Source organism: Nelumbo nucifera, chromosome 2, assembly GCF_055504915.1.
Source record: "Nelumbo nucifera cultivar China Antique chromosome 2, China Antique-T2T, whole genome shotgun sequence".
In the NCBI taxonomy this organism is placed as follows: domain Eukaryota; kingdom Viridiplantae; phylum Streptophyta; class Magnoliopsida; order Proteales; family Nelumbonaceae; genus Nelumbo; species Nelumbo nucifera.
In genome coordinates, this window is record NC_142650.1 from 48,564,356 (window position 1) to 48,579,519 (window position 15,164).

At 36.3% G+C, this 15,164-nt stretch overlaps 1 protein-coding gene and 1 pseudogene across 1 annotated transcript; one reads left to right on the forward strand and one right to left on the reverse strand.

Annotated features, from left to right (window-relative positions):
• The first annotated feature begins 3,338 nt into the window (after positions 1–3,338).
• On the forward strand, positions 3,339–5,164 carry LOC104602472 (peroxidase RIP1-like). The gene is made up of 3 exons (XM_010266167.3): positions 3,339–3,610; positions 3,749–3,943; positions 4,362–5,164. The coding sequence occupies exons 1-3, from the start codon at positions 3,398–3,400 to the stop codon at positions 4,914–4,916; spliced, it is 963 nt and encodes a 320-aa protein (XP_010264469.1). The 5' UTR covers positions 3,339–3,397; the 3' UTR covers positions 4,917–5,164.
• An 8,942-nt stretch (positions 5,165–14,106) lies between these two features.
• On the reverse strand, positions 14,107–14,826 carry LOC109115040 (secreted RxLR effector protein 161 pseudogene; annotated as a pseudogene).
• Positions 14,827–15,164: the final 338 nt, after the last annotated feature.

The window sequence follows — 15,164 nt, forward strand, 5'->3', positions numbered from 1 at the left end:
GAGCATGGTGATCCCATGTTCTATTTTAATCAAAATTCAAACCACATTTTAAAATAAATCATTTGCTCATAACTTAACTTCTTTAAAAAATTAAAAAAAAAAAAACACCACATGCTATGAACATTTCTATAATGTTGTAAAAGAAAGCAAGAAAAGATAAAAAGTTTGGTAATTTGTGCCTTCACCCGATCCACCGAAGAATCCTTGCAAAAATCACCCTACTAAATTCATGAAATCAGGTTCCTCGATGCTTTGTTTGCAATATGTTCCTTCTAATACAAGACACTTGTGCATCATTTGGATCTTGAATTATTTTGAAGAAATTGACATACAGCGGGTAGCTCTTTTGTTGCTTTCTTACTTTTTTTTTTTCTTAAAAAGCGTGGGTGCGAGAGACACAAGCATGGTCCAAGGGTGTGGTAGACTAGCGAATAGCGATACATGGACTCGGTAGTATGTCTCTATCAATCGTTTCGCACTGAAGTAGTAGACATAAGGTTACCATTTTTCTTGGTCTCCCAGCTTACTCGATCTAGTCTCTTATGGAATTGTCCATGAGATAGAGACTGTTTTGTATTGTTTTGTTCATCACCTCACTCCGCAGTAGGGAATTAGGGATTGTATATTAGGCCCGTTTGGTTTATGGGAATAGGGTTTTGGAATCGGAATCAGAATGGGCTATCTCAATTCTTATTGTTTGGTTGAGTGGAAATAGAATCCTATTTTTATTCCTGCTGGAATGGCATTTCCCCATTTGAGGGAATGGCCATTCCCTGACTTTTTCTTAGGAATGAAATCCCATTATTGCTGATTCTAATTTATATTCTGATTTCTATCTGAACAAAACAAAATATGGGAATGGACCATTCAGATTCTAATTTTGATTTCAATTGTGAACCAAACAGACCCTTATTTTTAAAGGAAAGTAAAATGAAGATAAATATCTAAAAGAATAAAAAAAGAAATTTTGAAAATGTGATAATCATCCACTTGGTTTGCAGATTATATAATGATTTTTTATATAAAAATATTGAAATATCAATGTCGGTTGGTCAACAAGGTTAATTAATTAGTTAGGCTGTGCCATCCCATGCATGCATGGTACGAACTTATATTATAAACAAAGATCAAGTGTAGGTTGTTGTTTTATATTTATTACTACAAAGACCAAGTCTTATCGTCATAACAGTTGCTCCTTCCGACGATATCGAAGAGGGAGACAAGACATGATATATAAACGACACAAACAATAAAAACGAAGTAACATGGGTTGGAGGACATATCTTGCTTTTTAAGCTTTGCTTTTACGTTGTGGGGAGTCTGGGACACAATAATCGTTTAACTAATTGTCTCTACATGTATGGACACATTATCCGCGATAATTCTTTATTTTCTAATTTGTATGGATTTTATATATAGGGCTGTCACCGGCCCGGTTGGCTCAGGACCGGTTACCTATTACATGATCTGAGTTGGTCTAAAATTAGACCTGATGTATATACATATATATATATATATATATATATTGAATGCCATCAGTTAAATCAGCTAAAAATAACCATACATGATCAGACTACAATTTTACATCTCTGAATACATGAACCAGATGTCTACTGAGAAAGTTAGAGTGGTAGCAGATTGGTCGCTTCAGCGAACGGGACAATTCACCCAGTGAAATGAGCAAAACAGTTTAAGAAAAACACAAGGCAGAGAAGTTTGGGTCACCGGTTCAATATATAATAGATTTGGAACATCGCATTTTTTATAAAAACATGATATCCAAACCCATGTTTAATTAATTTAGTATATAAATATTATAACATTGGAGGAAGTTTGGGTGGATCCGGGTTTTATTGCTTTATAAACGGATGTATTACTGAGATCGATCCGTATGCACATAATCCGGCCGGTAGTAACAGTCAGTCTAATTTATGTGATTTACAGGCAGTGAAACAAGTTGGCCAGAGAGATGAGAGTCGACAAGTAGAAGTGAGGTGGTTGGGATATATTACAAAGTTAGGCCACGAAAATAAATTAAAAATTAGAGAAGGTGTACTATATTATTGCAAATTAGTTGAATATTTTTAGTTGTGTTGTTTTGGAGGGTTACCCCGGCCCCAATGGGGCCAGTCTCTGTCTTCCTCTGTATTCGTTCGACTCCTAAAGTAAGAGGGCGGCGTTAAGCCAAGCCATACATGTCCTTGTGGAAAGAGGTTGGCATTGTGTCCTTGTAGAAAGAGGTTGGCATTTTATCTTTATCGATCAGTAGGAAGGGCAAGGCGGCCTTTCTGTCTCTCTCTCTGTAATATGAATATATCGTCAGTAATTTAACCAAGGGGTTTAATCGATTCATTTTTTTCTCATTGTGTCAATCTTAATTCTGAATGCTTACTGTAATATATTAATAGCAACGCCTTTTCAAAGGGGAAAAATCAATTCAAAATTTGCATGTGATCAATCCGATGAGAGTGCAAATGTTAAAAAAAAATGATTTATTCCTTGGCTCTGGATTTTGCTTTATCTTACAATTCATATGTAATTTAAAATAAAAGTAAAATAGATTTTACACTCAAATCACTATATCACTATTGTCCAATGAAAAAAGTAGTAAACGATTTCATTGATTGACCATTAACTAGGGTTGGATGGCTAGACCTTGCCTATGTGTCTTTTAGTTCAGAACTTGAGAATATAGGAGGACTCTTCATCATTTCATACACGTAAATTCCAATACCAATCAATCTTCCTTCCTTTGGCTCCCTCAAAAAAATAACGCAATAAGTATTAAAGAAATAAAATAATAATTGAAGCATTAATTATACAAAGCGCCAAGAGTGGTTGGCCGTCTCCTTCAGTTGTTTTCCAGCAGCAAGTCACCTCACCATCTCATCTGCTTAATTTTCCTGGCTAGCTACAAGCACTCCCTACAGGGTATAGATCAGATTACATGGTCCTTGGTGATTGATGGGATATATGCACATTCATCAATCATCATTTATAGTAAAATTCAGCTCCATTAGACCACCTACAGCTAGTCGCTACCCCCAACCCAACCCCACCCTCGTCCCCAAATTAATAAAGCTGCTTAATGATAGGAACGATAGCTACCTTTAATCGATCCCAAGAATATTACCATGGTTCTAATAATATTTTAGTATATTAATATTTGGTGTAACTGAGGCGTTACATGCATTGCTCCAACTAGCTGCTTCTAGTTTGGTTTGCCACGTGTACTTGGTTGAAAAGCAAACCAGGTGGCATAATTAACCCAAATGCAGATTCAAGTATATGCATCCTCTCTCTCTCTCCCGCTTATCCTTTTATCTATAAATAGCAATGGCATTTTAAGACTCAAAGACAAGCGCATCGTCGAACCATCGAGCCTTAAGCAAGAGATATGGCTTCACGTAGCATGATGTACCTGCGTGTTTTGATCATGGTTGCTCTAGCAACCGCAGCTTTCTCTGCAAATCTCTCACCAACTTTCTACAATAAAGTATGTCCCCAGGCCTTGCCAACCATTAAGAAAATCGTAGAGGAAGCTGTGAAGAAGGAGACTCGCATGGGTGCTTCATTGCTTCGTCTTCATTTCCATGATTGCTTCGTTAATGTAAGAATTATGAAACTGTTACGCTATATATATAAGATACAATGTTGCTATGTATTCCACAGTAATCATGGTTTGGGGGTGGCATATGTCTTCCTGCATATATATACAACTCTACTTATCCTCTTTGTTGTTATGTAGGGTTGTGATGCTTCAATTCTGCTAGATCGCACTTCCAGTTTTCTTAGCGAGAAGACTGCTCCTCCCAATAACAACTCTGTTAGAGGATTCAATGTCGTCGATAAAATTAAATCTGCCGTAGACAAAGCTTGCGGAGGTCCAGTCGTGTCCTGCGCGGATATTTTGGCTGTTGCAGCTCGCGACTCTGTGGTTGCGGTGGGTATCAAATGTTCTTCAGTCACAAGTTACATACCATTCTATAACTATGAATTCTGTTTTTCCAATTAGAGATGAAATGCTTTCTATATATATATATGATCAAATTAACAGTTGTTTACAACAATAATGACAACATCTGAAACACTTCTACTGGATTCATTGGTCTCCCTATTGCCATTTTTGAAATGGCAATACTTGATTTTAGCTTAAATGTTCTTGGTCATCGTCTTTGAAGAAAATATTCTGTTTTATCCACTTTGAAAACTACAATACAAATCGAACACCTCTTCACTATTTCAATTATTTCTGTTTTTTTTTCTTCAGCCAGCTATATATCAGATCCATGGTTAACAGTGTTTGATCAAACTAGATCTATATATACTCATGAAAAATGTATTGGAAACATCATCTGCAGCTAGGTGGGCCAACATGGAAGGTGCTATTAGGGAGGAGAGACTCGACCACTGCGAACAGGACCCTGGCTACCGTCAACCTTCCCTCCCCATTTTCGAACCTTTCCACACTCATCAGTAACTTTAAGAATCAAGGGCTGAACAGAAAAGACCTAGTGGCGCTGTCGGGTGGACACACAATCGGCTTAGCACGGTGCATTATCTTCAGAAGCCGCATTTACAATGACACAAACATCCATCCAAGCTACGCTCGTGCAAGACAAGCAATTTGCCCCGTCTCTGGAGGTGACAACAATTTTGCTCCCCTAGACCACACACGGTCACTCTTCGATACGGTATATTTTACCAACTTAGTGAAGAGAAAGGGTCTCCTTCACTCGGATCAGGAATTATTTAATGGTGGCTCAACTGACTCACTGGTGAAGACCTACAGCACCAACTTCAAAGCTTTCTCAGCGGCTTTTGCCAAGTCTATGATTAAAATGGGAAATATAAAGCCGCTGACTGGAAAGAAGGGACAGATCCGAGTGAACTGTAGAAAGGTGAACTCCAGCTAAAAGGCGGAAGTTGTGATGGATGCTTGCTCTGCGCCGCTTCGTATGTATATGTGCGTATGTGTGTGTTTCGATTTTGGAACGATGGCCAGGCCAAAGTCTGGACTCTGGAGGTGGAGAGGGTGCGGGTCTGCTCGATCGGTTCTGATGATTTTTGTTTGGATTTCATGTGTCAAGTCGTACAATAATTTATCTCTGTTCCTTCCGGAAGGGAAGACACCAAATTTGAAAAGTTATTGTTATTTTGAAAAGTGAAAGCTGTCAAAAAATTGGTCTAAATAACTACACAGTTAATTCTAAAAAAAAAAAAAAAGAAAAACAGGAAAGCTTGTGTTCTTGTCAAGAAATCTCTCTCGCTTTATGTACATATCTAATCTGTGTGGGGTGGAGACAACGGTGCACAGGCTGGCGTTAAGGCCCAATCATTAAACTTTTAAGTAGCTTAAATTATTGTAAAGAGTAAATTATTAAAGGACAATTAGCGTTTGCATATGCAAAACAAAATGCCAATCAATGTGCGACTGATGATGATGATTTGATGGGCATTTTTTATTGGCAGAGGGAGAGACTAGTGCCATCCACCCTATCACTTGGTTTACTTTTTTTATTAACCAGAATCGTGAGCGATAGCGATGCCCCCCTTTTCTTTTATTGTGCACATATATATTGTGGCTATGCATAACTCACGTCATGAAATTCAGATTAACACATTGCGGTTTTAACATCTTCACAAATGATGGAGACCGGAGAAATTTAGACTATAGAGGAACCAAAATTGAGCATGTCGTCAAAACTTGGGCCACTAATTTGGGGATGCCATAACTCATACGGTACATTATATATAGGCATCTTGTGCTGGCCCTTATCTCTCTGCTTTATTCACAACTCACATTTCACGAAAATAACAAGTTCTCACATTTCACGAAAAATAACAAGTTCAAACCCTTTTTTTTTTATTTTTGAATCTGGATCTCCTGTTCACATAAATTCTGCCCACGTTTACCAACATAACATCACAGTCACAAATGGAGAATATCTCATCCTCCTACATAATATTATGCAAAGAGAGATATTCTCAATCTACGGGAATAGTGTGTTATGGATAGATATGGGCAGAGTTATCATGGGCATGAGATCCAGAGTCCTTTTTTAGAGAACCATTCATATGTTGGCATTTGTATTAATTAACATCATGTGATTGAAAAGAGGAGGCGGGAGAAGGAATATCGGCATCGAGCAAGGGAATTTGCACTTGGTCTGACCTCACACCCTTCTAGCAGCCTTTTGCAGTCATGCATTGAAAATATCTCTATATTTATATATTGTTGTTCATGTTGAGATATTCTCAATACACAGTTGCAAGGGGCTATGAAGACGGTATGATGATGGCTTTGGCAGGACTGAATCCATGCTCCAAGCAAGGGGTTGGAGAGAGAAGGTGTGTCCATTGTTCCAATGTAACATCCACACACAAGTGATGAACCTCCCTTTCTTAATTATCAAATATTAAGAGCTAGCCCTTGATTGAAAATTTGGAATATAAGAGTAGTAAAGCTGCGCATGCATTGTTGGGGTGCAGACAGCAAGTGATGATGTAGGTATTTGATCTCAGCAGGGAGATGGGATTTCCTGCCAACACCCTATCAACATAACCTGATACGGTACATCTCAACCATGAGACTGGAAACCACCATAAAAGTAGGATTTGCCATATATGAGATAGGTGGTATCAAATCATGTTGGTAAGGTGTTGGAATGTGTTTTGTTAATAGGAGATTTAGACTCCTTGGCAGGATGGTTTTGCTTTACAAGTATTAATTGAGCATTATTTTCAATTATGACTTGGTAAGATTCATGTTCTACCCCACATTTGACGCCTTCATTAAATGCTATGGTCTCTACTTCACTATACCCCTACAGATCCAGTGAGATTTTGCTTGATTCTTAATCAATATTGGAAGGGCGACCTACCTTAATGTATTACATTAATATAACCTATAACTATAATATATGGTAGATACTTGCTTTGACTTATACACAAATCATAAAAGTTAAATCCAAATATCATATATGGTTGATATGCATTTTAGATCTCTTACCCACAAACCATACTTGCAGCTATCTCGAGAAAATGTTGGCTCCTACTAAATTGTAGGTACAATAATTTTTCATGGTGGATATTAAGGGCTGAAAGTTCTTTTCAAGTCACTAATTGTATATTAAGAATATCTCTGATTATCATTTATGGGGAGACGTTCCCAATATACAACTGTATTAATTGGGTAGGAATTTTGTGAATAGGAGATTCCAACTGAATTAATACTTGCATGAACTGATGTAAAATCATGACAGTACAAATTATTTGAGTGTAAATTTTGATTTATTTTTGTTTTAAATTTTAGTTTATTTTGTTTGATTGCAGTACAAATAAAATAAATTAAGACAAGAGATAGAATAAAATAAAATCCAAAACAAAATTAATTAAGAATTTACATTTTTTATATTTGCACTCCTTACATTTATATTAATGCAAATAAATTTGCACTGCAACGAAAGACAGCCTTAGTAACGATTAATGACAACTCTGTTCGTGTTACGTTTAGACAATTTCACTGTTCAGTTCATCTATCAAATTATGTGTTGAGGCTCCACGATTCTGGTTGATGACTTGATGTTTACCTCATTAACCATCTTTTTTTTGTAAGAATAAAAAGAGAATTTTGTTAAACAAAAAAGAAGTAATTACAGCGACAATAGGTAGCCAAACAGAGCGGCTCAACAAAGCTACCGGCACCTCAAACAAAAACTCAAGAAGCTCTAAAACCAAACATGTAAACAACGCTATTTCCAACCTGAAACAAAACAGAACAAACATCCCCGGTCGAAACCCCAAACCGAGGAAACGACAACCAAACTCCAAGAAAAACTCTCATCCGCATGAGTCTTCATCGATCGAAGGGTTCATCCAAACATCAGATCCAAGAGAGACTAACAACTGGCCATGCCCCTTCCTCCCCGCCCCAAATCTGCAAACCCAGGGACTTTGCCATTTGGATGTCCTTCTCAACTCGAGCTGTTGAAACCTCATTAACCATCATGATGATGACGAAATTTTAATTAGGAAAATTCTTGTCTAGTGTTGCTTTGGTCTTCAAATTTTAAAATGCGATAATTCAGTTTTGGTCTGTCTTGACCATGATTTTCTTCTGTGAAGGTAAAATTAGTAGCGAGGTGTGTGGCTAGCTTACACAATTGCTTAATAAAAGCATTTTGTCGATGTCCATGTGTCTGTGTCAATTAGACTTCGCAAAAATTGACCCAACCTGCAAATCCGATCTAACTCAATCCGAAAAAAAATAGGGTTAGAGTCTCATATTTAACTACCCGAATGTGAAAATGACCCGATTTGACCCAACCTGAAAAAAACTGGGTTAGGTTGGGTTGGGTCATGGATCAACCTGTTGACCCGATTGTCAAGTTTAATTAGGATTATTTATGTATTATTAAAATTTTCCACTCTTTAATTTTTTCGATTTAGTCTTTACTTTTTATTGTTTACTCTTTAAATTGTTAAATGTTCAACATTTTTATTTTATATTTGGAATTTTAAGATTAATTTTTTTAATTTTGACATTTTTATATAAATTTCGTTATTTTTTAAATTTCAATTATTGACCCAAATTAACCCATGGATCAATCATAATCCGAACATTTAAAGTTAGGGTCTAGCATTTAATCATCCAACCCGAAATTCAACCCGACCCGAAATCAACAAAATAACTTAACCCAATCCGAACCGAACCCACCCAACCCAATTGCCAGGTCTAGTTTCAACTCTGTGATTTGTGAAGGTGGAAGAACTGATGTTACTGATCTGATGTCCTCTTGCGGGAGAAAAGTCTTGATTGGAACCGCCTTAATTATAGCTTTGATTTTATATCTACAAAACTCCAAGTTTGATTTGTCACCTTTTACTTTGACCTCTCCTTTCCCCCATACATTATGGCAACGTGCATGTGCATTAAACGACAACCTACACGTGGGGTGGGGGACTGGGGTTTCGTTACTAGACTGTCAGAGCTGGCTACTGCAAAGTGCAAACAGATTGGATATCCAAATTTGATTACTTTATTAGGATTCGAATTGAATTCTAATTATAATAAGAATATTAGGGTGCGTTTGGTGAGGTATTTTTCTATCGGGGTTTTTCTTTTTCTGAAAAATATGAAAACACACTTTTCACAAACGTAAAAAGCTAGCAGTATGGGATATTGGGTCCAAAAGAAAAGCCCGTTTGCAGCTTTTCTACCAAATATTATTTTGGGGGCTTTCTATCTGCTGCCAACTAGTTTCCCCATCCCTATCGATACAACATTACAACTGTGCATTGAAAATATTTATCTTTTCAGGAGATATTCCATATACATGCACAGCGATAGTGTTATATTGATAGAGATGTCCAAATAATTTGCGGGGAGCAGATCCTGAGTGATTTTGGAGTGTTTTAGGCTTTTTGAATGCAATGTGCACTAGAATCACTTATTAGAAGCCCCCAAACACAGCTTTAATAAATTAAAAACGATCAAATCAAAATGTTATATGTAATTAATAAAATGAATTAAAAATATTTTTGATATTTATTATTTGAATGGTTCTTTTTATTAAAATCACAACATTCAAACCAACTTTACTAATAGATAAACGTATATCTTAATTTAAAACAAATCAAGTTGGAGTGAATTGGATTGGACATAGAAGGATCCATTTGAATCCCTATTCATTACTGTAACGAATAGTTTGTAAATAAGAGAAAGACCCATACTTAGTTGGACTGTTGAAGTTCACAATTTACATATAGGTGATATTTGGTTTGATGGAAAAGGTAGGGAAACATAAGAAAATTATACAACGTTTGTAAAGATTTGCTTACATTTTCTTTCCTTTCCCTATTTTTTCTTTTAAACCAAACAGAGCCATAAGATTCAGAGTTGAGTTGATTTGGAGAGTTCGGACTTCTCTCTTCTTTTAGGCTCTGATTGTCTGCATGCAGTGTGAATTTCATTTTCATTAGTGCAGAGGGAGTGCAAATAGACTAAATGTAAATTTTCGTGTACTTTTATCTCATATTTGATTTTATCTTTTTACCAAAATATGTTTTGACTTTGTCTTGTTTGATTGTAAGCAAGGTTCAAAATATCGATACGTTACGCCCGATACGGGGCGTATCATATCGTATCTTTTGAAAAAGATATGGTACCCCCAATTTTTTTTTTAATAATAAAAAGTATGTTAAAAGCTTCCCAAAAAAAAAACAAAATGTGAAAAAGAAAAAAAACTAAAAAAATAAAGTTTCGGCCATTTTTAAGTACCGATACGATCGTATCGTATCGATACTTTGAACCTTGGTTGTAAGAAATAAAATAGGAAGGAAAATGATATGGTCCTCAACTTTAATATGAAATAAAACTAAGGTAAAAGGAAAGTGGTGGAAATTTTGCATCAGTTTTTGGAATGCAAAATTTATGCCATTCTAAACGAGATAAAAAGAACAAATTTTGCACCAAGTAAAAATACAAAGCATAGCCACAAACAAATGAATATAAAATTGAACAAGGTTAAAAATTTGTATGTAGTTTAAATTTTCACTGCAAGAACCTTCCTTTTTCTGTTTTTGGTTTTCATTTTTTCAGGCATATCACATATGGGCTTTATTTCACAGCTACTGGAAAAACATTTGATGGACCAGAGAACCCAAACCACTGGCTGCCTGGATCAGGACCACGATGTCATGGACCCAAGACTGTACACTTTGTTGCAATTCAAGTCCACTCCGTAAGCAGAAGTGACAACTGATACAGAGAGGCACATCTTATGGTCATGGTTGGTGTGACCTACCACGTGCATCGCACTTCTAACATATCAGTTCTCACTTCAGCTTCCTCTCTAAAAGACTTTTCTTCTTCTATGCCACGTGGCTTATCCAACCGTCCATCCATCGCAGGCCCTACACCTGGAAGAATGACAGAGGCTGCGCCTTGAATGGGCTTGGACCTTCAAACCAGTACATCACCCTTATAAAATAGCCATCCAAATTTCCCCAGAAGAAAGGAATTGTTTGGCTGTTGGGCCTAATCTTGATATGTGGAAGATTGTTTTTTTCTTTGAAGAATAAAAGGAAAAAAAAATTATTAAAAGAAAAAAGAGAATTTACAGCGACACTAGCCAACAGCTAACAGATTGGCTCAGAAAAGCTCGGAACCTAAACAAAACTAAAAAAGCTTTACAGCCATACGTGTAAGCAACACTAAATTCAGCCTACAACAAAACATAGTAAATATCCCACTGGAAACCATGAACCGGGGAACGACAGCCAAATTCCAAGTTTATGTTTGGTTTGAAGGAAAAGGAAAGGAAAGAAAGGGAAAGGGAGAAAAATCTATGCAAGATTTGTAAAAGTTTTTCTACCTTTCTCTTTCTTTTCCTACTTTTCCCTTCAAACCAAACACACAACAAGAAAAACCGAAGGATTCACCCAACAACCGGGCCCAAGCGCGCCCCTTCCTCCTCTCCCTCTGCCCCCTCACTGATATGTGGAAGGTTCGTTCGTGTGATGTAGATGTTGAGCACGTTCATTAGATAAGAGACCCTCTTCATTGGTCATGCATGATTTCATGTATTCATTTCATCAGGCCATAAGTGAATATGTGGAGGTGAAATTTGTAGACTTGCTAAGTGGGTATTGTCATTCCAAGTGGGCCCTTCAATTGTTATTCTTAATTTGTGGTATAAGATGGATTAGTAACCTGTAAGGATCATAAGTAAAATCAGTAGTATGCTCACCATTTTTCTTGTAACTTTTGTGCTCATCAATTTTGGTACAGCGTTTGTGCGCGCAGCATCTCTTATCTCTTTTCTGAGAAAGAGAGAGAAACTTCCTGGAATCAGCATCCTAATAAAATGCCAACGGGAAACGATCAAAATAAGTGTTCTCGACACAATCGAGGACAATAATTATTGTAAGGCCAAAAAATAGGACAATAATTGGAACACGTAACCTCAGAGCCGGCCGCCTAGCAAAAAGATTAAAATGATCATCTCATCTTGTGTAGAGAGAGAAAAAGAAGCAGCAGCTCAGTATGATGATGGTGTTTATACAATTCACCAAATTTGAGATGAGAGTACATTAATCCTGTGATTTACTGGTCAAATTGGCCAACATGTCTCCTCTTCATAGCAGCCAAAGTCATATTCTGGACTGGAGTAATACAAACTGATAAAACCTGAAAACACCAGGTCCTGCTAATTGCCTTGCCTGTCCCGGTCAGACCACATTCATGATCCATGATCCAACTCAATGCAGTGCTTCACCCGTTCACCCAGAAACCCCACGAGCCCGATATCCACACTCCGCATCATGTTTGGTCTTTCACTAATAAGTCCAGCCCAATTTGTCAAGATAGTGGCCTGAGAGCCCACTGTATTGCAAAGTGGGTGGCCCAAACCCCGTCCTTAGACTGATTACATAAAAGTCCAGCCCATAAGAAATTACAAGGATATCTATTCTTTTGTTTTTTATATTTTGGTTTCTTATGTTATGTATCTCAGACTTGTTTACCAAATTTAGAGAGAGATCTAAAATTCACTTCCTACTTTATTTGCTTGAGGCGCACTAGCTTGTTGGACCGTCAAAAATAAAAGGTATAGTAAGTATAGAACAAAAACTCAAAAATAGAATAAAGAAAGCTTAAGGGAAATTTGAAGAAAGTAGAATTACACTAAAATAAGATAGAGATTCAAGTTGAAAATTATGAAGTATACATAAAAGTTAGATATGGAATTAAGAAATCTTGGACTGCTGAATATCCAAAAACCAAAACACCCCTACCAGCTTACATTAATAAAGGAAATTCAAAAGTGACAGAAATTTCAGCTGGCTATTGACGTTGCTGACTGTTGCAACCAATCAACTTTTTAATTTGCTAGAATTGAGAAGGGGAAGATCTCCAGATGATAATCTGCCAATAAAACATAAAGTCCCAAATTATATATAACGTAGGATAGATATGTGTAGGGGTGAGCAAAAAAATTTGAAAAACCGAATCGACCGAAACCGAATCATTGGTTCAGTTTTGGTTAATCAATATAAAAGACCGGCGGTTAATCGAACTGATCAGTATACATGTTTTTCTATATATTTTATATATATTTATGTATATTATATAATTTTATATATTATAAATTAATAAATATGCATTATATATATATAAATATATATTTATAATATATTATTTATTATTTAAAATATAATATTATATATTTATAATGTTTTATTTTATATTTATATATATTTCTATAATATATATTATAAAAACTAAACAACCAAAAAACCAGTGAACCAAATCGATCAACCGATTAACCGACTGGTTTCGGTTCAATTGTGATTACCGATTTTCCAAAAACCAATATTACTGGTTCAATTCAAAAAAATGGCCCATGATTTGGTTACCCGAACCCTGAGCACCCCTAGATATGGGTGTTCTGAGATTAATCTCAAAGACACTACCAGGCTGGACTCTAGCATAACATGAACAACAGTAAACATAGAATTACAAGAATTAGGGCAGAGGGGGGGTAAAGGTTTAAAGTGGATGGAGGCTTTAAGACAAGTGCAGAGACATTTTAGGGATAGAAACTTAGGGTCTGTTTGGTCCGTGGTTGGAATTGGAATTACAATTAGAATCAAAATCTTTTGAAATCAAAATCAAAATGGTCTATTCCCATAGTCTGTTTGGTTCAAATAATGATGGGGATGAAATTGGAATCAGTAAAAATGAAATTTTATTTTCATGGGAGGGGCAGGGAATGGCCATTCCCCCAAATGAAGAAATGCCATTCTAGTAGGAACAGAAATGGAATTCCAATTCCACCTAATTAAACAATTGGAATGGAAATAGCCCATTCCAATTCCAATTCCAGACCCCTATTTCCACAAATCAAACGGGGTATTAATGGTTTAGGTGGCTTAGTTTAGGTTCTATATGGGTAATATTCCAAGCTATGAATCCGAAAAGAAACCAGAGAAATTAATATAGAACATGCATGTATGCTTTGTTCATTTGTTGGTATAAATTATTGTATTCCTCATCTTTTTTGGTGTTGATAAAAGAGAGAGAATGAATGATGTTTTCACTTTTCACCCGAATAATTCAAAGGAAAGAACATGATTTTTAGAGAGTTTGATTGCTGAGGTATTGTCACAAAAAATTGGAGTAGGTTCTCGTTGCTTGAAGTGCAGCTCCTCACGAATTTTTCTCAACCAAATAGCTTGACAAGCACATGCAGTTGCAGCCACAAACTCAACTTCAGTTGTTGATAAAGTAACAATTGGTTGCTTCTTTGAACACCAGGAAACAACTGCTGAACCCATCATGAATACATAACCAGACGTACTCTTTCTATCATCAAGATCACCTGCATAGTCACTGTCTGTAAAACCAAACAAATCTGACTTTTCACCCTTCTTGTAGAACAACCCATACTCAGCGGTTCCTTGCAAGTATTGAAAGATTCTCTTGGCTGCTAGAAGATGTATTTCTTTTGGACGCTCCATGTACCTACTAATGAGACTCACAGCATACATGATATCTGGCCTTGTTGCTGTCAAGTACATCAAACTTCCCACAATTTGCTTAAAAAGAGTGTTGTCAACCTTTTTTCCTTCAGAATCTTTCATGAGCTTCAGATCCACTTCAGTTGGTGTACTAATAGAATTGCAGTTCTTCATTTGAAATCTGTCTAAAATTTCTTGCACATACTTCTTTTGAGAAATAAAATTACCAGCAGCAGACTGAATCACTTCAATACCAAAAAAATAGTGCATCATTCCAAGATCAGACATATCAAATTCCACCATCATAGACTTCTTAAATTTGTCAAACATGACCCTATCATTTCTAGTGTAAATAAGATCATCCACGTACAAGCTCACAAAGAGAAATTTTCCTCCATCACCAATTTTAATAAAAAGTGTATGCTCGTATGGACATTTTTATAAATCCCACCTTTAAAAAATAAGCATCAATACGACTATACCAAGCCTGTAGTGCTTGTTTTAGCCCGTATAACGCCTTTTTTTAGCTTATAAACCTTATGTTCACTTCCAAACTTCACATAACCAGGAGGTTGATCAATAAATACCTGTTCATGCAGATCACCATGCAAAAATGCCGATTTCACGTCCCATTGGAAGAT